General features: G+C 41.0%; 2 protein-coding genes across 2 annotated transcripts; one reads left to right on the top strand and one right to left on the bottom strand.

Moving 5' to 3' along the window:
• Positions 1 to 8,573, top strand: myadma (myeloid associated differentiation marker a). The gene is made up of 2 exons (XM_042069334.1): positions 1 to 121; positions 6,923 to 8,573. The coding sequence occupies exon 2, from the start codon at positions 7,193 to 7,195 to the stop codon at positions 8,069 to 8,071; it is 879 nt and encodes a 292-aa protein (XP_041925268.1). The 5' UTR covers positions 1 to 121; positions 6,923 to 7,192; the 3' UTR covers positions 8,072 to 8,573.
• Positions 8,574 to 11,660: 3,087 nt separating this feature from the next.
• LOC121689417 (basement membrane-specific heparan sulfate proteoglycan core protein-like) lies at positions 11,661 to 26,323 on the bottom strand. The gene is made up of 14 exons (XM_042069219.1): positions 26,220 to 26,323; positions 25,748 to 25,832; positions 22,958 to 23,041; positions 16,028 to 16,300; positions 15,618 to 15,914; positions 14,621 to 14,953; positions 14,247 to 14,537; positions 13,256 to 13,501; positions 13,063 to 13,176; positions 12,906 to 12,930; positions 12,638 to 12,759; positions 12,491 to 12,544; positions 12,346 to 12,390; positions 11,661 to 12,040 (listed from the first exon to the last, which is right to left on the bottom strand). The coding sequence occupies exons 3-14, from the start codon at positions 23,019 to 23,021 to the stop codon at positions 11,985 to 11,987; spliced, it is 1,920 nt and encodes a 639-aa protein (XP_041925153.1). The 5' UTR covers positions 23,022 to 23,041; positions 25,748 to 25,832; positions 26,220 to 26,323; the 3' UTR covers positions 11,661 to 11,984.
• Between the last annotated feature and the right edge of the window lie 509 nt (positions 26,324 to 26,832).

The raw sequence follows: 26,832 nt of genomic DNA on the forward strand, positions 1-26,832 counted from the left end.
GGGGACGTGTCTGGTCTAAGGAAGAAGAAAATCCCCCCTGCCCCTCCGATGCAACACGCGTGTTCGTGCTGTGAGAAAGTAAGAAGAAGATTATACAACTAATTCCAGCTGTTAGGAAAAGGTGAGTTTACTCGTGTCAACTGATCCGCTACACAATAGTTGTTTTTGCCCATATCGGATTATAAAGATTAAATGGCCGTTTACGGTGTAACGGTAGGCTACAGTGTGGAAAATGTTTTGCCTATGGAGAAAACTAAATATTTCCGCCGAATTCCTGAGTTTGTCTACATTGCACTAGATTTAACCTAACGTTTTTGTTCAGAGAAAAAAGTTTTGCTGTTAACTATGTATTGGAAACAAATGTAGCCTCATCTCATCATATGTGAAATCCTGTGTTGGTTGGCTTACGGCACGTAGCCTAGGGCGTCACTCTTGGTTCTATTGTGTTTGATAGGCTATCAACTGACTGCTTACACGTCTGTGATTGAGGTGCATTCTTTTCAACAGTAGGCTCAAGTAATTCAACAGGTTATAATGTATGCAAATGTATTAGCCATCAAGCTGTGTCGAAATATTTTGACTGAATAGGCCTATCTGATTTGGGTGCTGCCTAATGAAATGGGACAAAAATAGAAGATGTTCTCATTCATGTGGCATTGCCTGCTTAGGGTAGGCTACTCTTAAAGTGATGGGAGTAGCCCATACAATAGATTGTTACAATATTATTATTACAATACAATAGCTAAAGGGTCCACTCCATTGATTTAGGCTGCAAAGCTGGTCAGTTGTAAAAGCCTATTACATTTGGTAGCCTACCTATCAGTTGAACCACATCTAGGTGCTGATGTTGAAAACCACATCGGTCTTTCGCCTGAGCCAAGATTCTAACCCCACCCTATCTAGCATACCACCATGCAACCACAGTGTACTTTCAGATATTGTTTGCAAGAGAAAGCCAAATCCACCACATAGGAAACAAGCTCTGCACCACCCAAAGTAGGCTTTGCATGGGCCTCCATAATGAGGTTACATATGGTGGCTGTATGCTGAGAAGATCTGATTAGTGCAAATAACATACAGTATAGCGCCAGATTACATTACACTTTGGAATGTGATATCAGACAGCAACAATGATGCCTTGGCTGGGTGCAGCTCCTGTCAACACTCAGTCACACTTCCTGTCTCTTCATCATCATTGCTACTGTTCGAAAGAGGAAGTGAGAGCCATTAAGGGCTGTGTCAAGAAACACTTAAACTGAGCTCTGTAGATTGAGGTGGCTCAAAGTTGCAGTCAGTGATTGTACGCGATTTCAAGCCCATAATATTTTTTTTCACATTCATCATCGCCTCAAGATTTGCTAGCTGCCCATTTCGTGAGTAGGCCTGCACTGTAAAACTCGGCATCTGTAGGCAGCCTATAGGCTCTGAAAACTGGAAACAAACAGCGTGGGGGCAGCCTGTCCCCCAAACAAAAATGAAACCCTGTGTAAAGTTTCTCTGGGAATGCTGAAGGTAGGGGTGAGTTACCTCTCTGGTGTGTTTTGTTTGGTCCTTGGTTAAAATATAATGTTGTTGTTTTGGACAAAGGCATCTGCTAATAATTTTAGATATAAACATAAAAAAACGCAACTTCCTGCGCAATCGCTGTCCATGATCCTGGGGAAAGGATATTTTTCATGATTTTTTAACCAACTTCCAAATAAATGCACCCCTCCCTTCCTCCCTTCAATGCACCTGAACCAAAGTTGTAGAATGGCTGGAATATTGCCCGGTACAACCCACTTTGTCTCCCATTTATGAAAACCAGTGTACCTTTTCTGATGAAATGGTAATTGGAACAGAGAGTCCATGCTTTGGTGAATGTTGTCAAAGTGTCCAAAAAGTTACTGTGATCAGTGATGAGTCTTCTTAGTGGGTAAATCATAGGCCTAAATAATGTAATATAGGCTACAGCTACAGTACACAGTAGAATGCGGCTGTGAAGTACTTCAGATAGGCTACATGTAAGCAATCTGAGCAAAACACAGCTTCATCTTACAAGCTCTAAGAAGTGTGCCCAATTTACAGATTTACTCCTCCCCCCTTATTAATGTTTGTGTGTGCGTGTGTGTTTTGGGGGTACTCTTATGTGGAGCTGTGTGGGGTTGACTGCGTTCATAACTAACAGTGTGTAGAAGACAGGCCTACTGAGTCAGAGGTGCCTCCTACAATACAAGTATCTGCAAGAGTTCAGTGAATGGGCTTGTATGTTATGCAATCAGCACATTGTTGTGTGTGGATTGATCATGAATGTTTGCATTGTGTATTCATTCATTTTAAGTAATTTCTTTGAGAGTTGTTTGCTGATACTGTCTCTCACTCTCACTGTGTGTGTGTGTGTGTGTGTGTGTGTGTGTGTGTGTGTGTGTGTGAGAGAGAGAGAGATATTGATTGTGTTTTGGCATATGCTGCCTGGTGAAATTATTTTGTGTGACCTTGTGTACTGAGATCTGATCCATTGACAAAAAGCATAGCAGTTGTTCTCAACTGATATTGCCTTGGGCCCCACAATTTCCCTTCACCATGATGAAGTGCTGCGTCACTCAATATCATAAGAACTAAAACAATAAACATAAACATGAACATACTTTCATACACTTTTTGGTTGTGACCTACCCAACATCCGTTACTGTAATCATTGGACCAACTGCATTACAGTAATATTACTCCCTCTTATGGAGGAAAAGAGAAGTGCAAGACATAACCATTTATGTCAAAGTCAAAGTCAGCTTTATTGTCAATTTCTTCACATGTTCCAGACATACAAAGAGATCGAAATTACGTTTCTCACTATCCCACGGTGAAGACAAGACATATTTTACCAATTTAAGTCCACAGACAAACATAACATTCAAGTAAACAAAAAAGTAAGTAAATAAGAGGGCACATATAATAATGAAAAAAATAAGAGCAGCAAAATTTGGTTGAAATTGTGCATAACCATTTATGTCAAGTACATTTATGTTGGTTTTCATCCCGGTGTTACCAAGGCATGGTGTCAAACACTGATTCTGTCATTGTTGTGTATAAGTGAAATTCATGGAATTGAAATGCATAGTCCAGGTGATGTGTTCAATCTTGCAGTGATGTGTTTCAAGAATGCAGTTCAGTAGCGTTTAAAGCAGGGGTTCTCAAAGTTTTGATTGGTGAGGGCCAATTCAGGAACCCCAACATTGAACTGAGGGCCGCCAAAGGGGCGGGGGGAGAAAAAGAAAAACAAAACCTGGAAAAAAATCCCATTTGTAATCATTTTAATGACCAGGTTGCATCTCTACAGTTTATATTTATTGCATTAAACACATTTTAATTCATAACTGAGGGCTAAACCTGGCAAAACTTGTGAAAATCTTAAGGAAAAATTGCAATGCACACACAATCCCTGGGGTTCTCTACCCTCAACAGACAAATTTGGGATATAACAGTTCTGGTTGCAGTCCATTTCAAGTACAAACTTATTTAGAACAAACAGTCTCAGTGTGCCTTGCTTCTTATCAGCATAGGCCTTATTCAGGGCCAATTCCAGCTACCAAAGCACCACAGGAAAATCTGACGGCCACGAAACACCACTAAACGTAGATTCATTCTTTTCAAAGCACACAGTACAGTTGTACAGTTTTACAGATGTTATCAGATGTTATCGCGGGCCGCCAGAAATCTTTCCACGGGCCGCCATTGGCCCCCGGGCCGCACTTTGAGAACCTATGGTTTAAAGCAATACAATGTGGTTATTTGACCTTAAAATAACAGCTTTAAAGTAATTTTGATGACTGACATTGCCGATGCGCGGCCCAAATGCCTTGTGTTGGACCATGTATGTTACTGTCACGGGTAGGACCATGACCCATTTTGTCGGTTTTAGATGAATTGGGTATCCCCATTTGTACCCAGTACATTAAAAATAGTTGAAAAAGGGAACTCCTATATCGTGGTACTTTCAGAGGTGGAAAAAGTACGAAAATATTGTACTCAAGTAAAAGTACCAATACCTTGATGAAATATTACTCAAGTACAAGTTAAAATACCGATCTGAAAATGTACTTAAGTAAAAGTAAAAAGTAGTTCATTTAAAATGTACTTTAAGTAAAAGTTACTTAGTTACTTTTTTTTGGGGGGGGGGGGGGGGGGGGGTACCAGAACAACCAGTTTTACCAGAGACTTTCTAATGAGGAGATACAGCACTCAAAAAATCCTCCATAGTAATGCATGGGGTTAGTCAGTTGTCTACAAAATATCACAACCCTTCCGCGGCAAAACGTTGACATGTGAATACATTGAGCCAATCATGTGGTGTGTTGTAAAATACATTGAGCCAATCATGTGGTGTGCTGTGAAGACATCATGCCAATCATCTGTTGTGATCTCGCTGCTGGAGCAAGATTGGTGTCGTGAAGCCTTACGCACACGCATTTCTGCCGAAATAGATGCACGATAAGTGCCCAAAAAGTTTTGCAATATGGCCGCCGAGTGGAGTGGAGGTACTTGCCTGAAAAGGACTTTGGTCCTAGCTCGAGTTGCTGCAGCCAGCAGCTAAGGCAGCCATGTTCATGCTCCTAGTGTGTAGCGCTGTAGCTGCAGCAACTCGAGCTAGGTAAAACCGATTGTTTCAGTTTTGTTCATACCGACAGTACTCGGTGACGTTGAGAAATGGAGATCTATGTGAAAAATCACTGGAGTTCTCCTTTAAGTTTGAGCAGTAGTTGATTAGTTAGAAGTTAGTTGCACTCATCCTTGCGTCGCTTTGCAATGAACAGTAGTCCAGCACAACTGAAAAGCCCCTCACAGGCAGCTGAGGCAGGAAGGTTAATGTTGAGTTGCAGAGAGTTTTTTTATATTTGGAAATGAGCAGAAGGTTCAGCAGATTAAAGGGCGTCGAACTGGGGGGGAGAGTGGGAAGTATAGGGCCCCAATGGAGGAGAGGGCCCTTGAAAAGTGAAATATGGGGGGTACAACATTTTCACCAGGCATTAGTAATAACTCAGGTAATCCACACATAAAAAATCCAAACAACTCCATAAGTAGAGTCATGTGTAATGAAGTGGAATAACACAGGGAAAAAGTATTGAACAAGCTAAGAAAAAGCACTAAGGCAAGGAAAGGGAAGGAACGAGCTGGAATCTGTAAGTAGTTAGAGTAGTTCTATCTGTGCAAATTAATATAAGCTTGGTTAGTAGCCTACATATTGATGGGCTATTTTCATTACCAGGGTGTCACACAAGAAACATTTCATGATGGATAAAAGCAAAAAGCACTCCCAAGACCTTTGCAACCTTATTGTTGCAAAACATATCAATGAAACTGGTTACAGATGCATTTCAAAACTTCAGAATCTTCAGTAAGCAGCATGGGAGCCATTATCTGCAAGTGGAAGAAACATCACTGCATCATTAACCGGCCACGCAATATTTCTGACCAGGGAGTCAGAAGGATAGTCAATTCCAAGAGCCAAGGACCGCTCGGAGAAAGCCCCAGAAAGACTTGAAGGCAGCCAATTCAATTAAATTCAATTAAACAGTTCTGGAAGTAACTAAAGATCAGGATTCACAAGAGGGACCCCTGGAATCTGTTTAGAACAATGGACCAAAATCACACCTGATACTGTGACTAATACCTTTTGTCATACAGGAAATGTCTTGAAGCTGTCTAAAGGCTTTTCCACAAAGTATTGAAGAAATTTCAGTAGGCACGTTCAATACTTTTTTCCTGTGTCATTCCACTTTAATACACATAACTCTTATGTTTTGGATTTTTTTATATGTGTGTTAATATAATGTGTGGTGAAAATTTCGAATAGACTCACTGGAAGTTTAAGCTAATTACTGAAAATATATATGACTATATGTCCACCATATATTTATTTTACCTGAATATTTTAACTTCCAAATTAAATGTCAAAATGAATGTCAGACGAAATTTAAAGTTTGACTGACTGGATTTTGTATACAAAACAGTGAAAACTGTCTAAGGTCACTCTCACTCTCCCTTGCTAAAGAGCTAAATGGTTTAGTCCGCCTGCACGATTCATAAGGTATCTTTTGTTTATTTAGTTGAGCATCACTAGTAGTGGACCGCTAATTGTTGCTGCTGATATCTTTCTCCAAGAAAGCCAAGTCAGGTTATTAAAAAGAGAGACATCAAAATGAGGGGAAACAACTGCTAATTAACTTCTTTCCAAAGAAAGGTGAGCACAAACGTCAAAACACGTAATCCCATGGTGTTTGCTTGAATATCTCCGCTATCATTAGTGCTAAAACGAACTGAGACAACCCATTGAAATAGCGGAAAATACACTTTCATAGGTTAGGCTACACATCTGATGCATTTCGTGGTCCAGCTCCATCTCCCATCACTTTCAGAAAGACTGCATGGCGCCAGCTTGAGTCATGTCCTGTTGTAGGCTACATGCTGATCATTATCACTAGGCTAGTGGTTTAGGGCGTGATTTCTTTTCTCTCCCTTTCTGTTTTCGTTAGTCTTAAACTCAAGTAACGGATGAGATTTTTGATGTAGCGAAGTACAATACTTCGCTCAAAATGTAATCAAGTAGCCTAGTAGTTTATAAAATCGGTAGCCTTTAAATACCGATTTTATAAACTACTTAAAAAATACAAAATACACAGAAAAACTACTCAATACAGTAACGTGAGTAAATGTATTTCGTTACTTTCCACCTCTGGTTACTTTAAGAAATTAGGGTGAACTGGTCAACTTTTAATTTAAGTGAAGCATAATTTTGCATCTAGGCAATAATGATGTAAGTTAGAACTGAATACATCTTGGTGACCGATGTAATGAATAGCTTTTTTGATCCTATTTAGTTGGGCACTGACTAACTTACTTTCTGTGCTTGTGTTGACTGATCTTTTTTTTTGTTTTTTGTCCGCAGATCCTCTTGACGCATCAGACACAGAGACTCAAATCAGCATCTTTCCATGAACCTAAAGACATTCACCATGTGTTTTTTCACCCATCTATGCTAAAGGGCCCACCGTCATCTGCATCAAACTTAAAGCATATTCCACTGGACATCATTATTTTTCACACTCAGGTTTTGCTTTTGAGAGAACGAGAGAAAAGGACAACCTAAGGGATACCGTACAGCACCACAAAGTAACCAAGTGCTCAGATCTACTGCCTGCGTGTATTTACTCCCATCATGCCTTTTGTCGTTCTGCAGACGTCGCGCCTGCTCTGGGTGCGCACGGCGGCACTGTTGTGCACGTGCGTGACTTTCAGCGTGGCGGCTCACGGTGGGTCGCTGGGCAACTCGGGCGATCTCTTCATGTTCTGCTGGTGCTTCAGCTTCGCCGGCACGCTGCTTGTCCTCGTGGTGGAGCTGTTTGGCCTGCAGATGCGCGCGCCTGTCTCCTGGACCAACTTCCCCATCACCTTCGCCACCTACGCCTCGCTCCTGTGCCTCACAGCCTCCGTGGGCTTCCCCCTCACCTTCCTCAAGGGCTACCAGTGGCAGGGCGAGGTGCGCGACCACCGCATCGCCGCCACTGTCTTCTCCTGCCTGGCTACGGTGGCGTACTTCGTGGAGGTGAGCCTGACGCGGGCGCGTCCAGGCGAGGTCGCCGGCTACATGGCCACCACGCCCGGCTTGCTGAAGGTGTGCGAGACCTTCGTGGCGTGCGTCATCTTCGTGTTCATCAGCGAGCCCGTGTCGTACGACCGCTACCCGGCGCTCAAGTGGTGTCTGGCCGTCTACTGCATCTGCTTCGTGCTCTCGGCCGCTGTGGTGATTCTCTGCGTGGGCGAGTGCACCGGCTGCCTCCCCTTCACCTTCTCCCGGTTCCTGTCTGCCTACTCCTTCCTTGCCGTAGCCATGTACCTCACAGCCACCATCCTCTGGCCCGTTTTCCAGTTCGACAGTCGCTACGGCAACAATGCGCGGCGGCCTGACTACTGCAGGAATGTCGGCACGTGCCCCTGGGATAAGTTGGTGGGCGTATCGGTGCTCACCGCGCTCAATCTGCTGATTTACCTGGCGGACCTGGCCTACTCAGCCCGCCTGGTGTTTGTCAGCGGGTGAGGAGGGAGGAAGGCCAGATTAGTTTTGTGTTTTTTGTTTTTTGTTTTCATTTGTGTATTTTGTTGACCACAAGAGAAAATGAGAGAAAAGACTCTTTTTAAAAAAGTCTTTGTTTGGTTTTTGCCTTTTTTCCCCACAAAAATAAAAGGAGAAAAAAAAACAGGTGGGTAAAGAGAGACATACAGTACAATCTGTAACTTAGAAGTGAAGTGTGTAAAGCACTCACCATCATAGCAAATGGTTGTCTGCTTACCCAGTCTGCTAATCAGTGTGTCTGTAGTGTCTACTGTATGTTTTTAAGGAGTGGTGGGTATTTTTGCAAAAGTAGATCCCTGATCTTGCTGTATGTATTATTACATTTATTCAGTTCAGTTAACAGACACCAAATAGATATGCTTTTTAAACCAAAGTACATATGCAGATATCTGCTGCTTCAGTCAAACTTACTGTCTGTGAATTACCCTGAATTACTGTGCACAAAATAAATACAACATGAAAAAGATCTGATAGAAGATATCTGTCTTGCAGTGTGCAACGTCAAGTAATATATGATGAATTCTTACTGCTCTGCTGTTTTCCTCTACGGCTTCAGCATAGACAGACTACAGGCAGTGGCTCAACTGCTTACAATGTATTATATGTTTTTTTTATTCCACACATGTCCGAGAATATAGCATTACTTATATCTCTGGAAAGATCCAGTCCGTGATTGGGTTTCAATTTCACAAAAGGTTGTTGATATTTGAGCTCAACAGCCAAATAAATCACTCTCCTCCCTTCCTTGGTAATTCATTGTATATTGGCCGATATTCATTTTGGCTCCACCTGTGCCGTGATGAGCCACTGTGTTTCCCATAGACAGACAAGACTAAGCCCATAATCGTACATTCGGTTGAATGATTTTCATTGAACATTGCATAGTTCATCATTGCAAAGACTGTATGGCCTGGTTTGGTACTCAAGGTCTTGGGGTTAAAGGTTAAGGTCACATGGTGTTCTATATGTAATACAGTGTGTGTGTGATATCTCCCAAGTGACTTGACAGATGTTAATCAATCATTAGACACACTGAATACGCCTACTCAAAGTTGTGGAGCTAAATCATCATCAAAGGTGAAGGCCTAGTTCACGTTAGGGAGGTGAAAGTAGGTGAAGGCATCATGCACTAATGATGAGGCTTAGTTATATAAAGGATAGAACATTTTTAACTGTAGTACACTATAATTATTATTATACTTTTGTTATAACTGTAAGTTATTGTTATAGTAAGAGGGTTTTATTAGCTCAATATTAGCTTCTTAGCTCTTTAGCTCTTGCTGTCTGCTTAACTTAGCTTAGCTTAGTTGGTTTTAGTCTGAGGTATCTTGTCATTGCCTTTACTGCTTTAATCTAGATAGTCTCTAGAGGCCTCTTATGTATTTTATTTTACATTTGTTTAGGTTTATGGCTGTAAAGCTATTCAGTTGATTGGAGATTTTGGGAATACAACAGTGCACACTGCACTGTTGTCACAGATAAACAAAGACGCAGTTGTCACAATTAAACAAAGTGAGAGTGTTTTGTATAGTATAAGTATATATACTCTTTTGATCCCGCGAGGGAAATTTGGTCTCTGCATTTATCCCAATCCGTGAATTAGTGAAACACACACAGCACACACAGTGAGGTGAAGCACACACTAATCGGGGAGCAGTGAGGGGTTAGGTGCCTTGCTCAAGGGCACTTCAGCCGTGCCTACTGGTCGGGGTTCGAACCGGCAACCCTCCGGTCACAGGTCCGAAGTGCGCAGATGACCTGTCTAATATTGTTTGTAAATTAATCTATTTTCTTTCCTGTGTTCCCTGTCTTCTTGCAGACTCATCTGAAACACTAAATAAACAAAGAGATGATTTGATTTCAATCAATCATCCTCAAAATGCCAGCCAAAATCTACATCAACTTTCAAGCATGTTCCATTGTATTTTTTGCATTCTGATTTTTTGAAGGAAAGCGAGAGTAAAACTTGATATTTTTTAACGGACAAGAAATTAAGATACCCCACCATGGGAGAAATTGGACTGATACTTACACGCGTAGTTCAACTGTTCCTTACATGTCTGACGTTTAGTCTCGCGATTCATAGTGGAGAGTTGGCCACAGCCCATGGTTTGTTTCTTACCTGCTGGTTCCTCAGTTTCTTTAGTACCCTGGTGATCTTGCTGATTACATTTTTCAAGAACAGTTGGGTCACCACCTTCTGGCCCAATGTCTCTGTGACAGTTGCTGGATTTGCCTTTCTCTTCTGCTTGTCTGCCACAATTGGATTCATCTGCATCTACCTGGGAGAGAGCCAAACTGTTACAGAAAACGTGCATAACCACCGGATCGCCATTGTCATCTTCTCCTTCATAGGCTCCGTGGTATACCTGTGTGAGGTGGTGTACCTGGCAAAGTCTGAGTCAGATGAAAATGACTGGGTGACTGCAATTCAAGGCATACTAAAGGTCCCAGAGGTCTTTGTGGTCTGTTTCATCTTTGTATTAATCAGTGACACATCTTCTTATGATCATTCCCTTCCTCTGAAGTTGTGTGTGGTGACGTACAGCCTCTGTTTTATTCTGTCATTTATTGCAACGTTGACAAAAAATATTAACTGTACAAAATGGTATTCACGCTTCACAACACCCTATTCCATACTGGCTGTGGTCATGTATCTGACAGCAACTGTGATCTGGCCTGTGTACCAATTTAATAGTCGTTATACTAACGAGACCTATCGACCTCCTTCCTGCCATGGACTTGGATCATGTCTCTGGGATAAAAAGGCTGCTGTGGCAGTGCTCACTGCAATCAATCTGCTGTTTTACCTGGCGGATGCAGTCATCACAGTATATAGCCTCATAGGTAGATGTGCCCTTGTCCACTTAAGCTTATGAGGTGGAATACGTCAACGCAATGACGCATGTTTCTCCAGTTAACACTTACTGGCAAAAAAGTGGAGTGTAATGAAGCTGTAGGAGTTTTGGGCTATAAAGCCTTAAACACCTACATTGCTCAATCAGTGGCCATCGATGTTTTAAATTTGAAGGTAGATAAATTACATGTAAAAATTGATTATTCAACACTATTTACGTGGAGGAAAATAAATATAATACATAGTAGGCCTGTTCTGTGTAAACAGCTTCTCATCTGTGAAATGTTACTCCATGTTCTTTAGTTTTCAAATCCCTTGCATGGGAACAGCCAAATGTAGCACAACAATCAGGCATCTTTTAAGCTGCTCAGGATGCAACCAGAGGTTGTTCAGAACATCACATGACTGGAGAAAGATGGCGGCAGCATTGATGCATGCTGAGAAGCCAAGGCCGACATCTACTGTATATATAATATCTATGATATTGCCTAATATAGAAGGTGATAAGTACTGAAAACAATACAATAGGGGGCAACTGCATTTCGTTGTCTCTGTACTCTGCACAATGACAATACATTTGAATTTAATCTAATCTAATCTAATAAAACATCAAGGATTATGTTTCTCTAAAGTTGAAAGGAGGTGGTAAAAGGAAAATTGAATACCCACAATTGCAATATTAAAATGACCTTTATGGCAAACATACTGCTTCAAAACTATTTACATGTACATGGAGATTGTTTAACAATGACAATATATGGCAGTCACAGTTAAAAAGCCTATACTCAAACGTAAGAAGGGCAAATCCCCATCGCATGGTAAACTTTCGCCAAGATGATATACATTAAAACACCTACATTAGCAGACAAAACAAAGTTACCAGTAATTAAAACAAAGTATTTCCACAACATACATATACTGTAAATCAAAGCTCATAATGTTTTGACCTTTATAATGTACACAAGCATTTAGACATATCCAACTCCTGCATTTGTTTGAGATCAGCCTGAAGAGGTAAACTCATGCTTCTGCTCCTGGATGTAAAGAAGCCACTTCCTCATATTCTTCTCCATTACCTAGACATTGGAAGGGAATGTTGTGTTAGATGACAAAATTGTGATTACATCTTATTCTGTGCCTGAAAAACACAGAATTTGCATTAGTTCACCGTGCCATGCAAGTTTATGGTAAATTGTGAAGATTATAAGATTTGATATCATTTATATAATTATTCTACCATGCCTACCAGAATAATGATAATTAGCAAAAACATTCTTAGTCAGGCCTACCAATCTATGTTCAATATACCAAACATCCCATTTCACTACATTATTCCTTGTGTGATATATAATGTGAAACTTTAATTAGTAATACATCTTACCATCCCCTTGCCCATGTGATATAGTTTCATATATGTCTGTTGTTCCTGCAAGTAGAGTTATGATAAATAGTGTTGTTGTTCATGTAGTATTAGGTATTATGAAATAACCTGAAACCTATCCCAATAATAATAAATGTAGGCCTACTTGGTTGTAGAGGTATGTATTCTGCATTTATGGTGTCATAAACATCAGCGGTATCTACAGTACAAAGAGAAGATAATAGTTATTGGAGATGTAGGACAATTCTATAGTGAAAAGTGAAGAAGTGAAAACGTATGTAAACTATCTGACCTCTTTGTAGAGGCATATATTCTGCCTGAGGCCCATGATCAGTTCCTGCAGCCTCACTCTCCTCCTGATTTGACCTCTGTTTTGTACTTCCCCGCTGTTGACCACTAGAGGGAGGTAGAGATCTGCAATGACATCATGGATGTAAATAAAATACTCAGGTAAAATTGATTGGTTTGTCTAGTACTTTAGTTGGCCCACTTTACATGTTACATGTTTACACTTTACATCTCAGCAGTGGACAATAAGCTTACTGGGAATTTAAACTTACGTCTGTGTTTTCTGTGTACTCAGACCTGCAGAGAGACGTAAAATTTCAACATGCCAGCAGTGTTTTACTGGGCTATAAAACATTACTTTTCTTAAATATTAATCCTTTAGCCTGGATCACTTTTACTGCAGCGGCTGTATGCTTTAAGAGTGCCTACCTTTCAGCTTTTTGAAGAGATACAGCAGAAGCAGCATTATGATGAGGACAAACATAATCACCAGTCTAACAACTGTACCCACAGTTACCAGTAGAGAGGATCCTGAATCTGGGGCTGAAAATGATATGACAGGTTAATCACATCAGCATCGAGATGAGGTTAGTTATATTTCCTTAAATGTTATTATTTTTACCCTTTACAATGATCCAGCTCTGTGGTGACTCTCCTCTCTCTGGGTTCCTGCACTTATAGAGGCCTTCATGTGACTTTGAGACTGCAGGGATGGTCATCTCTCCTGTGGTGGAGTTCTGCAGGAGTGTCCCATCTTTATAGAAGTCAGCACTGATGTTTGATGGCTGGTAGCGATATCTACAGCGCAGAGTCAGCGGATCCCCCTCAGTCACAGGATGGACAGGACTCTCCAGGATCACATTTCCATCTATAAAGAGTATAGCATAAGACATCCGATTCAATTCATTAATTTGAGCTAAAACAAATATATAATTTGAGTACCAGTAACTCAAGCATTTATCTTTAAAGTGACTTAAGACAATTTGTGGACCACGCATATGGGTAATAAAGCCTAAACTGTGTGACATGCGTGCTAACCAATACTACTTGATAATCAGTTTCACTTTGAGAGAATAGAGGAATTAGTCAAATATTGAAATGGGTCTCCAAAGTTTTTCCAATGGCTATCTCCACAAAAGTTGCCCTGACCATACTCCATTTACCAACATTCACCAACACCAACCAGTACATGTCAGAGTTCACTATAAAGACACAATCCCACGTCTAACATTGCATCAGTATTTCAGTATAGCCAATACTGTCAAATGCACACTCTAACAAATTCACTTATTAAGTTGTGCTAAATCATTAATATTGTAGTGGACACTATGGACATAATTCACCATACTGTATTATCTCGTTCTGTGCTTACTGCATTATCTCTTTCTGCTTTAGGGACACTGTCTCTTTAAGGACACGCTGTTGGTTTGTTGTTATCACCGGCAGCGCCATGTTTGTTTGATATCGTTTTAGTATGATTGAATAAATGACACGCCGTTGCGTTGTCAATGTGAGACTCTTTCTTCACTCTGTTTATTGCAATCCTACAATATCGAGTTGAATTTACAGTGTACAATGTTGAAAGACAACAAATCATGTATGATTACACTCACTGTGTATTGTGATGTTGACAGGATTGCTCTGCTCTCCAGAGTCAGACTGACACCAGTAAACTCCAAAGTCTGATGAAGATGCTGAGCTGATGCTGCAGCTGGATCCTGTTTCTGATCTCCAGTCAGTGGGACACTTTGATTTCTCTCTTCTGTTTGTGAACCACCTCAGTCTCCATCCAGTAGCGTGGCCCTGAACCCCACAGCTCAGGGAGAGTGGCTCAGATGTAAAGATCTGGGTCCAGTTTGAATGGATGATCACAGAAGCTGGAGGAGACACACCTGAAAAGGCCACTACGAAGGATGAAAATGAAAGACTCTGGGAAACACCCTGCTTCGTACACAACTGTTTAGATGACAACTGAACAGAGACTCACCTGTGACCAAGAGAGGCCGAGGATTGCTGAACTCCGTGTGATAGGCTGGCTCTCCTCTCTCTGCTCTGCACACATAAACCCCTGTGTGTCTAAGAGCAGCAGGGCTGAGAGTGTAGGAGCCTCCAGCTCCTCTGATGCTGTCTGACACTAGCTCTACATAATATCCACTGCTTTCATGAAACACTTGAGGGAACCCGGGTCTATAGGGTGCATTCTTGTACCAGAGGAATCTCCAGCCTGCATTAGAGACTCTAACCTCACAAGTCAGTGTCACTGAGTCTCCTTCAGTCAACCAGATATGTGAGAAGGAACTCAGAACTGCATGAGCTTTCTCTGCATGAGAAGAACAGAAAGTTGTGGCACAACATTTTTATAAGCACAAGCCTTCAGATGATGTATAATATAGAAAAGCCGCTTTTTGTATAATCAGTCATGACTGCTACCATTACGACAACAATTGTACAAACATCAGGGGTGCATTTAATTTCTCTATTTGTCCATCCTTCTTCCTCATGTCTTAGCCCCTCCTAATTAATTTTGTGAAGGAAATGAGAAATAAATTTAAGGAATCAAGGAGAGACAGGCATGAGAAATTAGATGTCCTACTCACTCATGGGGGGTAACAACATGAGTGATGGTGGTGGGGGAGCGCTGAGGGGAGTGGTTACCTAGGATGTCATACGAGCTAGGACCGCCACTGATGATTGTACATTCAGACTGAAAATGCTTACGCGAAGGACGCATCTCAGCTTCCACAGAAAACAAGACAAATGAAGCATCCTTCATGGCGTCGAGCTTTGAATGATTTCTGGGGCACAAACCGGAGGACAGAGGATGCAGCCAAATAGCGATATGATCCGCACCCCAGAATCATTCTTTAAAAATACTAAACTGAGTAAAACAAGTAATGAGACATGTATCCAGAGATACATTTAATTTTTTTTAATTAAAAGATAATTGTGATCAGTAAAGTAAATGGGAAAAAACATATACTAACGAGAGGAAAGTGTAATATCAACAGCATCACTTTTGTCTGATTCTCTCCCACCATGTTTCCTTCGTCCTTTACAAGCATAGCGACCACTTCGTGATGGATTGATTTCATACTCAGGTGTGTTGATTTCAAACTCATCACCTTTATGGCTTGAGAACCTCATAACCATCAATCCATAAGTAAACCATCTGTACTCCCAGTCACTGATCTCCCCACTCTTTATGTCACATCTGAGAGAGACCTTCTCTCCACTGAAGAACTTTGTCCAGTTTGATTTTGTAATGATTGCTTTTGGTCTTTCTGTCAAAAAAGAATACCATTGTGAATTATTTACAGTATTTACCTTTTGTCTGATAGGTAGACAATGAACCTTAAAGAGAAGGATATATACCCTTGCAATGAAACCAACTAACCTGTAACCTTCATCTCAGCCGCATCACTATATTGAGTATAGAAGACTGGGTCTCCTCTCCCAGCTCTACACCAGTACTGTCCTCCATCAGAGATTTCAACAGAGCTGATGTTGTAGGAGTTTCCATCAGTCTGGGCCACAGGATCAGAGGTCTGTGTGTGTCTGTACCAGTAGAACACCAAACCAGAAGAAACACTCAACTCACATCTCAGAGTTACTGAGTCTCCTATGAAGGGATGGTGGTCCGGACTTAATGTGAGTGTGGGCTTTGATCCTTAAGAGGGAAAAACAAAAGAGTCATGTTCAACAACATTCTCTACACAGCGAGCCACTCAACCTCTGTGAAGTTGGCACCCCACATGATGAAAATATGAATAAAAGTATTTTGATTCGTTCCTGCAGGCAAAATAAAAAATTGTGCAAAAAATGATTTCAAAATAGTTGGAATCCCTTGTGCACATTTGTGCAGTCAAAATAAACATTTGTGCATCATTGTTTCTTATTTTATTATTTTGAATTTCAGATTTGATAAGTCTATCGACGACACACCCCCTTTTTGATTGCTCACGCGCACAGTCCTTCCATCAACAACACGAGATTGGTCGCCAATAGATTCAAAATGGCGTCGCCCGGAAAACAAGCGGAAAAGTTACTGAAGGTAGTCTCTGTCTGTATAAACTGTCCTCTAAATAAACGTTCAACACACATACAATGTTGCCAATGCCTTGTTTTAAATGTTAAGAACCTAATTACTGTCAATGAAGTGTGGAGCTCTTGTTAGTCTTGTAGATGGGTTATAACAAGTGATTTATGTGCAGTTTGAGAGATGCCCTGTTGCTAGCGCTAATAGCGCTATGGAAGAATCAGTAAAAACTGTCTAGGTTCAGAATGCTTCGGGTCTGGATAGGTTCACCCCTCGTCCATGACTAGCTTATAGTCATACTTAACATATCTAAAACCCATTTAACACCGGATTAATGCTATGTGACTAGCTAACTGAAATGTCAGCAATCTCAGACAAAAGGAGCTCATTTGGCATTACAATAGAATAGGTCAGGCTTTGTAATTTGCGTTCGGTTTGCAGCAGTCGTTTAAAGGGACACCAGGCAACGTTTTCGTGTTAATTACTCATCTTCGTAAGTCGGTATATGGTTAAATGACTCATTACAGGGCGAATGAAGACTCTCTCGCCCGCCCCTACTGCCTGTAGGAAGAATATCCCGCTTGCAAGTTCAGTGTATCGTACCCGGCGACCGAAGCAGTTTCAGTTTCCATCCTGCATCCACAGCACAGAGGGAGGCTAACGAAACGCTAGCGATTGTTGCAAACGTGTCTATAATGGCAGAACCGGCGAAGAAGCAGCGAAAACCCTTGACGGAAGATGCAAAGAAAAGGAAAAGAGCTTCAGACCGAGCGAGGGGGAGTTTCGTAGAGAAAAAGCATCAGGCTTGCCTGGTGTCCCTTTAATATTTAGTCACATAGGACTAGGCTGATTGAGCTTTCCTCTGCCACTACCAACATTGTAGGTCCTGTCCCTTCCTCAATTTCAATTGGCTAGCAAGAGAGAAGTGAACAGATTTCAACTTTCAGTGCTCTGTGCGCTGCGGGAAAAAAACGGTCAGCGCCGTGAGCTTTTTTCTGCTGAGCGCTGTGAACGCTGAACTTCATAGGATTTCTATAGAAAATCCACCGTCGGCTCCAAAAACGTGATTGGTGGACACAGGCCCAAAATCTGTTCAACTTTTAGAACAACACTGGGCTCGTCAATGTCACTTCTCTCTTGACGATTTAGGAGGGGGCGGGACATAGGCTACATGTCAACAATGGCAAAGGAAAAACTGATCCTGGCTGTCACAGACAATCTAGTCAGTCATATGATCTCTCACTTAAGGGATATCATGACCAATTGTTGAAAGCAAGAGCATGGAGGGATGTCGCCATGTCTGTTGGGATAACAGGTGTGTATTTTGACATCGTTGTATTTCTAAACAGTCACAGTTTAGTTTGAGTTAGCTAATAGCTAACATCCTGTTACAGTGTAACTAGTAAGCGTCATCTATGGAGACAAACAGCTGAAGCTAACATTGGAGCAGTCTAGCTAATAACGTTTTTATGTGAATCTGTGCAGAGGAGAACTCCAAAAAAGTAGAAGTATCTAAGACAGGTATGCTAAACCAACTAAAAAAAAAAAGACCAACTACTTCCAACATCTGTGCACAAGACTCATCTGAGCCTGAAGTGTCAGAGGAGGTGATGGCTCTGCTAAGGACAATGGTGTTAACCAACATATACTGTCATTATAGTCAATTCAGCCTACATATCAGCAGTAGTGTTTAAGCCTATCATCATTTGATTGGAAAAGGCATTTGTAATTGTAATAATAACATTGTAATTATGTTTCTACAGATTTTGGAGAGTGATGAAGTGCTGCCTCAGACAGACAATTCCACATGAGTAGACCCACCCAAAGAGAAGTGGAAAAGAAGGCAAGCGACATCCACTGAATGATTATTAGGAGTCAATAATTCCATTTCATGGAAAAGGTTAGCCTGACTCAATTCTAGTCAGAATATGAGTCTGATACTAATCCATTGGGACGTAATTATGGGGCGTGTTTCAACCGATACAGGAGGGGAATGCCTCTGCACTCAATTGGATAGACCTAACCAATCAGACCAACCACCTTGATGAAAGTGAAACCATGAGTTTTCCCACATCTCAACTTTGGCCAAAGTTTTCAGAAATAATCGTTTTCAGTGATAAAACCTCATTGAAATAATGTGCATTTTCCATATGGGGTCTTAGAAGCCATCTGTCTCCTTCTAGCCACAGCGTTTTTGTTGCAAACATAATCAACCTAAGCTGACGTGATAGACGAGGCGCTGTTGCTCACCTGTCCATCATCGTAAAGCCCAATTTGATTGGTCTGCCAGATTTGGGGCGAGCATAGTTGCTCCACAACGGAGCAATGCCAGACCGAACTTCCCGACCTCAAATGTTGTGGGCGGGACTAAGTTCGGCTGGCACCCAGGCTAGGAAAAGGTCTAAACATCATAGACAATTTGCTCAAAGTTTGAAGTGGCCCTGTCCTCAGCCTAAACACTGCTATGCCTTACACAAAGGGACAAGACACTGTCACAAATATTTCTAATGCTGTCCACAAATGTGTCTGTAACCCTCTACTGTGTCAATTCCTCTTTTCTGCAGCTGTGCACATATACAGTATATGGGGCATGATTTTATGAAACAGGTCCAAAAGGAATAGAAACTTAGGGTCTGAAAACATTGGAGAAAACCCTTTAGCTCTCGAACTGTTACTGAATCAATGTCTTGAGATGCCTGGATTGTTTCGAAACACTCCAAAAGAAGCTCAGTTTTCAGTGCAGACAGCACAGGTTCCAAAGTTTTAACACATTTGTGATGAATGCGGAAGCTGTGTCCCTACTATACCATCTAACACTGCAGTCCTTTTCAGTGATCTTGTAAAAAACAGAGAAGCCACCAGGATCTGAGAAGAAGCAACACACTGAGGTTACTGCTGACACAGCCTTTTCCTAGCCTGACGTATTCATACTCAATTCTAGTCAGAATATGAGTCTGATACTGCTCCATTGGGACGTAATTATGGGGCGTGTTTCAACCGATACGGGGGGGGGGGGGGGAATGCCTCTGCACTCAATTGGATAGACCTAACCAATCAGAGCAACAAAATAGCTTACCGTGAGGTGTAGGAAGAAAACACACGAACCATCCTTTTTTTCCTATATCCCCTCCGTTTTTAAAAATAATTCTGTTGAACAGTGATATGCTACAAACATGTTAAACAGCTGGGAAAAGCTGTCGCAAATCCCTCGAACAGGTGGTCAATCAGAAATTTCAAACGAACGAGGGAACATGTCGCAATGCAACAGCGCTGTTTTCCCTTGATGAAAGTGAAACCACGAGTTTTCCCACATCTCAACTTTTGCCAAAGTTTTCATAAATAATCGTTTTCAGTGATACAACCTCATTAAATAATATGAATTTTCAATATGGGGTCTTAAAAGTCATGTATCCTTCTAGCCACAGCGTTTTTGTTTCAAACATAAGCATAATCTAAGCGTGCTCAGATGACGTGATAGACCAGGCGCTGTTGCTCACCTGTCCATCATCGTAAAGCCTGATTTGATTGGTCCGCCCGATATAGGGCGAGCATACTTCCACCACATTGAAGCAATGCCAGACCGAACTTCCCGACGTGTGGGCGGGACTAAGTTCGGAATGGCACCCAGGCTAGCCTTTTCCATCATCACCAGGTTCAACTGATGTGGATAGCAATAGGGGTCACAATTCTCCAAATCCTTGATTCGGTTTAATTTTTAGATTAATAATTTTAGATAAAATTTAATTTGATTAACTTATATTACTATTAATGCATTTCTTATGTTGTTTACTTTTCTTGCCTTATTTCCAGTTTGGGGGGCTTTTATTTTGAATCTGCTACTAAACAGGGGTGCGTTTCCCAACTTAAGCGATGGTTCGGAATAATTTCATCCTAGGGTCCTTTGCACCATGACCCCGAGCCAAACACCCTCCCAGAACCTGTTTTCCCTTGGTTGAACCCTGGTCGAGTAGCGCTGTCAGAAACGAATGACTTTATGAATGACGCTTATGGAACCTATAGAGTATCTCGTAAATTACCCCACTAATAATGCCCTGAATGGTACGAAACTTCTACAGTAGTACAACTATATTCTGTACTCATAAAATGAGGCATTGAAAAGTTTGTAAGTACACCAGGAGTTTATTTACAAACTCGCGAAACATGCCTAACTAAGTTAGCAACTTAGTTGGTTGGCAATGGGAAATTGCAACCAACAAAGTTGCTAACTTAGTTAGGCATGTTTCCCAAAACCATAGTTGCTAACTTCTGTAACATAAAGGAATTATCATTACCACTGTGAATCAGCTGCTTGTGACGGAACGTTCCTATGCCTTCGGCGCTGGCCCAAAAATTTAAAAACTCCCGTCACTGTAACAGTTACATTCTCTGGCTATTAAGAACTTTGGTCCTCTAGTGGCTGTGAAACTAAACCCTTTGACGTGACTACTGTAACCCCCTCTCTATGACATTGAGAAACTGTTGAAAACTGTTGCTGCCCCCATGACTGAAACATTCTCCCATAAATTACTGGCTAGTAGGCTTGGCAGTTCAACCACCACCTAGCAGGTAATTCTCTACACTGTTTACAGCAGCGACGGACAGGGAGAGAGACTGTACGTGGGAACTCCATCTCCAGCCAGTTGGAAAATCTGGGACACGACAGCGGCGGTGGCGGTTCCACTCGTACTTCCCAAATCCGGTTGGCGACTGAACCGAGTTGGGGCTGGACAGACCGCAGACCCCTGGTGGCCACTCAGAGGGATTCCACTTGAAGCCCACGTCACCTTCGTGACCATAAGATTCTTTTACACCACCCCCCCCCCTAAATAAACAAAAACTGTTTTGTTTAAAATCATCTGAGTGTCCAGACATATTTGAAGGTCCATGGTTACTCCTCAGAGTAGTTTGTGAAGGAGGTGACCGCACTGGCGCCCACAACTAGTGACATATATTCCTTGTAACCAACATTTATGATCTCCTTGCTTAACTGAAAAATTTGACGTTAGGAATAAATCCTAAAAAATGCGGGAAACGTGGGGCAATTTCCAGTAATTAGACAACACTTTAGCTGTTAAATATCTACTGGGGTGGTTGTTGTCCAATTGGCTACACTTTAAATAAATGTAGACATTATACAAGGATGATCTCAGTTATTTTGGTTTTATCTTAGCGTTTTATCTTAGTGTTTGTAACCTGTCTCCGGCGTCGTGAATAAAGCTTTGTACTCTACCGTACGGTTAGCTGTGTGTTATTTTTTGCCTCTCTGTGGATGATTACGTTATTTTTACCACACAACTCTGTAACCTCCTGTCAAAAGAATGCTTGTCAATATTTATAGACTTTCCTGTGACCTCTGCAGTCTGACATGCCCCTTAGAATGCATAGGGGAGGCACCCTTGCCATGAAGTATAGGGATCTGGAGTAACTAATGGGGCTTCCTGTTCTTCTTTCTTACTGCGTGCTGTCAGCCTGATTATTAGCTGGGCTAAGATATACTGCTGGCCAGTATAAAAAGCAACCTTCGACCTAAGCAAAGAGAACCTGTGTTCCTAGATAACTTTTGGGACCAAATCTCTCCACACGTTACATTGACAGGGCCTAGTCATGAAAAATTTCCTATAAACTAGTGCAAACCTCCCTGCAGAAGCCTTATCACCTTCCAAGGGGAGACTCACTTAAATAACATAGGAGGTTCAGGTTATTTATGACAATAGGTAAGACGTGCGGCTGAGCCTGTCAAGGGGTCCCCGCTAGTTAGACCAAAGCATTATAGCCAGAAAGGGTAAGGACTGTGGGAAGAAACTACCAAAGTTATTTAGGGTTTACCCAGCAGGGGGCACTGCTTCAGACATGGTTGATGGGAAGCAACCATCGTGATGACACGCCCCCACACACCAGACACGCAGCCCTCACTTTCCACAGCCGTGGAATGAGATGCGCTACTTATGAGGTTGGTAGCCTACAGATTAGCCTACTGAAGATTTTAGATGAGTGACCGCGATTGTAGTCTTAAGTAGCTTTTTTGCCAGGCCCAGCATATGCTGGCAATGTATTCTGCTGGTTGGTGCACAAGCAAATGTTCAGATTGGTTGTCTGTTAATCTTTTACATGGATTTCACTGAAGCAGATCTTGCACACATGGTACACATGGCACACATATGGTAATTCGTGTTAACTACCCACCCCCTCGATGATATCATCATCCATCGTGATATTTTACTGTACACATTGTCAAATGTCAATTAGGGGACATCGCCCAACCCTAAGTGGGATCAATAAAGCACTTACCACCACCCAAATAGGCTGCTGAAAGTGTGCCAAAGATTACCAAAAGAATCGACTTCTGTGCCATCACACAATCTGTAGCTCCCCCTGTTATCACAAGAGGAGGAAAGTAGCAAGTTACTCTTATGCGCTAGATTTTTGTATTGATGTTATGTACTAGGTGGCGTAGGGTTAAAACTTAATATTTTTTGATGAAACAATCATAGTTGAGCTATTGCCCATATATATCTCAGTCCTGTGGAGCTACAATCACAAGTTGTATCATTGTACATGCACACCACCAGCGACTTGAGCTGCAAAATTTGCTCTGGCAGCCCTGCTTTGGACACTTGAGCCTAGGAGGTATTCCAGACGTCTGCTGGAATGTTCAGTCATAGGCCTATATGTTACATTTTAATTGAGATAACGTATCCCAACACAAAATACATTTGATAGCCTATGAAGTATTACTTTATGTGATACAAATATGAAATTGGGCTTGCCTAAATTTTAATTCAATTCAATTCAACTTTATTTCGCCATGTATACAGAGATGAATTTGATTTGGTCTTCTCCATGCAGGCAACACAAAGTGCAACAGAAAAACAAAAAAAAACAAAGACAAAAACACAATACAAATACAAACATAACCATTATGAGCAATAAATTAATAGGAATGTAAATGTAAATAGTGCTGTGTTAAATAAAAAATAAAGTGCAATGAAGTCTAAGTTTAAGAGTTATTTAGGAGGGCTATTGCCTGGGGGAAAAAATCTGTGGCGGTGGCGTGATGTTTTGGGCAGAAAAGCCCTGTACCGCTTTCCAGAGGGGAGAAGATTAAACAGCCTATTGGCAGGGTGAGAGGGGTCGGCCACAATCTTCACAGGTCTGTTAATGGACCTGGAGCTGTGCAGGTCCATGATGGGGGGCAGGGGGCAGCCGATGATGCACTCTGCTGCCCAGACGACTCTTTGTAGCCTGGCCTTTGCACGGGCTGACGCAGAGGCAAACCAGACTGTAAGGGAGGATGTTAGCACACTCTCAATAACCGTTCTGTAGAACTGTACCATGATGGGGGCACTGACCTGTAGTCCTTTCAGGTGGCGGAGGAAAAACAGGCGCTGCTGGCCTTTCTTCACTAGTTGGGAGATGTTATTGTCCCATTTGAGTGGGTTGGTAAATGATGGTCATTGGCAGCATTTTGCATCTACCTTGGAAAGTATAGTCTGTATATCGCTTGTAGTATTAAGTTACTACAAACACTAACTTGACCTCTCATCCTTGTTATTACGAACACTAATCGGAACAAATGTTTAGTAGGAACTGAAATTCACATAGGTTTTGCTCTCTAAACTGTGTACACCTAATATTGAATTGGTTGCCACTTAATAGCTCAGTACCATAAAGTTGACCAAGGTTCGCTCAAAATGCCCAAAACGTGATGCCGGCTCTCATAGAAAACAAATGACCTCTGTTCATTTTGCAGCTCAAGTCTCTGACGGTGTGCACATACATAAATAATTTTAAACTCTGATGATCACAATAAGATCATATGAAGTACACATAGTTAAGAAAAGTATTCATACCCCTGGCAAATATTGATTTAATTTTGAATAATTGATTTTGAATTTTCTCTTGACCAATATGTTTGTTCTGACTGAAAATGACACTGCCACATGGCTAAAGGTTGTAAGACAATGTGGTAGAAACATGGAATCAAAAAAAGAAGATTTTTTTAAAAACATTTTTATGAAAAATGGCATGTCCAAAATTATTCATACCCTTTAATAATAATAATCAGTGGAAACATTTTTTTTTTGCATTCATAGCTCTCAAAATGGTTCTTATAATATCTACCAAGCCTCTTCATGTCTCCACAATGATTCTAGACTGCACTTTTTTAGCAGCAATCTGGGTTTTGAGACAGGAATGATTCTTTCACTTTGCCATTGGTCAAGAGAAAATAAACATTAAATCAATATTGTATGAATAATTTTGTTCTTAACTGTACATATGAATATATGAACTGTTGGAATGTGTGTCAGACTAAAGTTGACCTGGTCCTCTGTGCGTGCCGTCTTCCTGTTTAGTAGATGCCTGCTTGTACCACAAATGTGGTTGCATTACAGTTACAGGTTTTTTTGCTTTGACACAAAATCTTTACATGTCACACAAGTTTCTCTGACTCAAACAGCAAAATCGCATTGGCAAAGACTTTGTATACAGCTTAGTATTGGAAAAAAGAGAAATAATTTTGAAAATGTGTGAACAGTTGAAAACTGTAGATGACCTCTTGCTGTGGTGCACGTTTATCTGTTTTTATGTGTTTGTACAAATTTTTGTTAAACTTTTGACAAACACTATACGACCACAATGATCACAATTTGCCAAGACACAAAAACTGGTACACAATCATTGAAACTACTAACTCATGTATGGTCTGTTATGTTCTCTGCTTAACACTCATTTAACTATTCTAAAACACTTTTCTAAAAAAATTCTCTGACATTAGACACGTGATTTAAAATTTTATCTACATGTGTTTCTTTTTGGGAAACACTGCAATAAAAGAGCAGTTAATTTAATATTTCTTTATCTTCTGTATCTCTTTGATACAAAAATACCATTTAGAGTAAGTGCTTGCATGGTTAGCATTTGTGTATTTAGGGTTTTTGAGTTTTACATTTAAATTGAGTCAAAACATTTGTAAAAAAAACAAACAAACAACTGTAATGACAGCATATCAAATACTCATGACAGATACTTCATATATTGCTACATATACACACAAATATATGTGTTTGTTGGACTTACAGAACAGCAGAACAAAGTTGATCCGATGTCTTCGTTGCGTGTCTAAACGTCTTCCTGTTTCTGAGTTGTTGCGTGCTGGTCTAGCCTACCACAAATGTGGTTGCACTATTAGGGCCCTATGGTTATTATTACCGGTGAACACATTTCCTCCTTTTGCTCTTGCTGAGATGCATGTTCATCTATTTCAATGTATTTATGCATATTTCATCTTACATTTTGTCAGTATTTATGTATTTGTATGTGTTTTGTGTGTGTGTGTGTGTGTGTGTGTGTGTGTGTGCGAACTGGTGTGCTTTCAATTTGGTTCTGATTGTGTTTTCCTAAGAGTTTGATTGGGATTGGAGCAAACTTTTGGAAATGGCTTGAAAACAAATTGAAGGCATTTAGGCAGGAATGGGATGAATTCTGGAACTTTAAAGGAATCAGTGTCACTTCGAAGTAACAAAAAAATGAAAAGCGCATTACTGCTTACTTCACGTACAGGGTCGATTCACTGATGAACTGACATTTCGGTCAGTCAGACCTTCATCTGAGTAACTTTGTTGAATAAAGCACAGCATATTTATAATTAGCTCAAAACAGGAACTTTGAAGTTATTCTTGTGAAATAGCTGCATCTGCAGTATAATTTATCAAGATGTGCAAGCTCCTCACAACCTACAAGGAATCAGAGTCAAAAATAAATTTTCCAGAAGTACATAACGTTACAGAGCTGAATATATAACCCAAAATGTAAATCTGCTTATTTTACTCCATATGATGGCTTAAAATGTTGACATTGTAAAAGTTAAAAATACATTACAAGTTCTCAAACAGAAGTGAAGTGAACTATCTTCTGTCAAGACCACGTGGATAATTTGACTATTTATTACCTTTCTTTTACGTTTCTTTTTCACATACAAATTTCTGTCAAGGATTCCCGGGACACTGTAAGACCGGGGTACACGAAACTGGGTGGGCATGTAACCCCACATGGATAGCATGGAACCATCGTTTTTCGTTTTGATCTGTAGCCCCCCCGCTGGACTGGACCCCCCGAAAGGAGGGTAGGGCAGACACAGTTTTCTGTGAATATCTTGAGAACCG

This window comes from Alosa sapidissima, chromosome 18 (assembly GCF_018492685.1).
Source record: "Alosa sapidissima isolate fAloSap1 chromosome 18, fAloSap1.pri, whole genome shotgun sequence".
In the NCBI taxonomy this organism is placed as follows: domain Eukaryota; kingdom Metazoa; phylum Chordata; class Actinopteri; order Clupeiformes; family Clupeidae; genus Alosa; species Alosa sapidissima.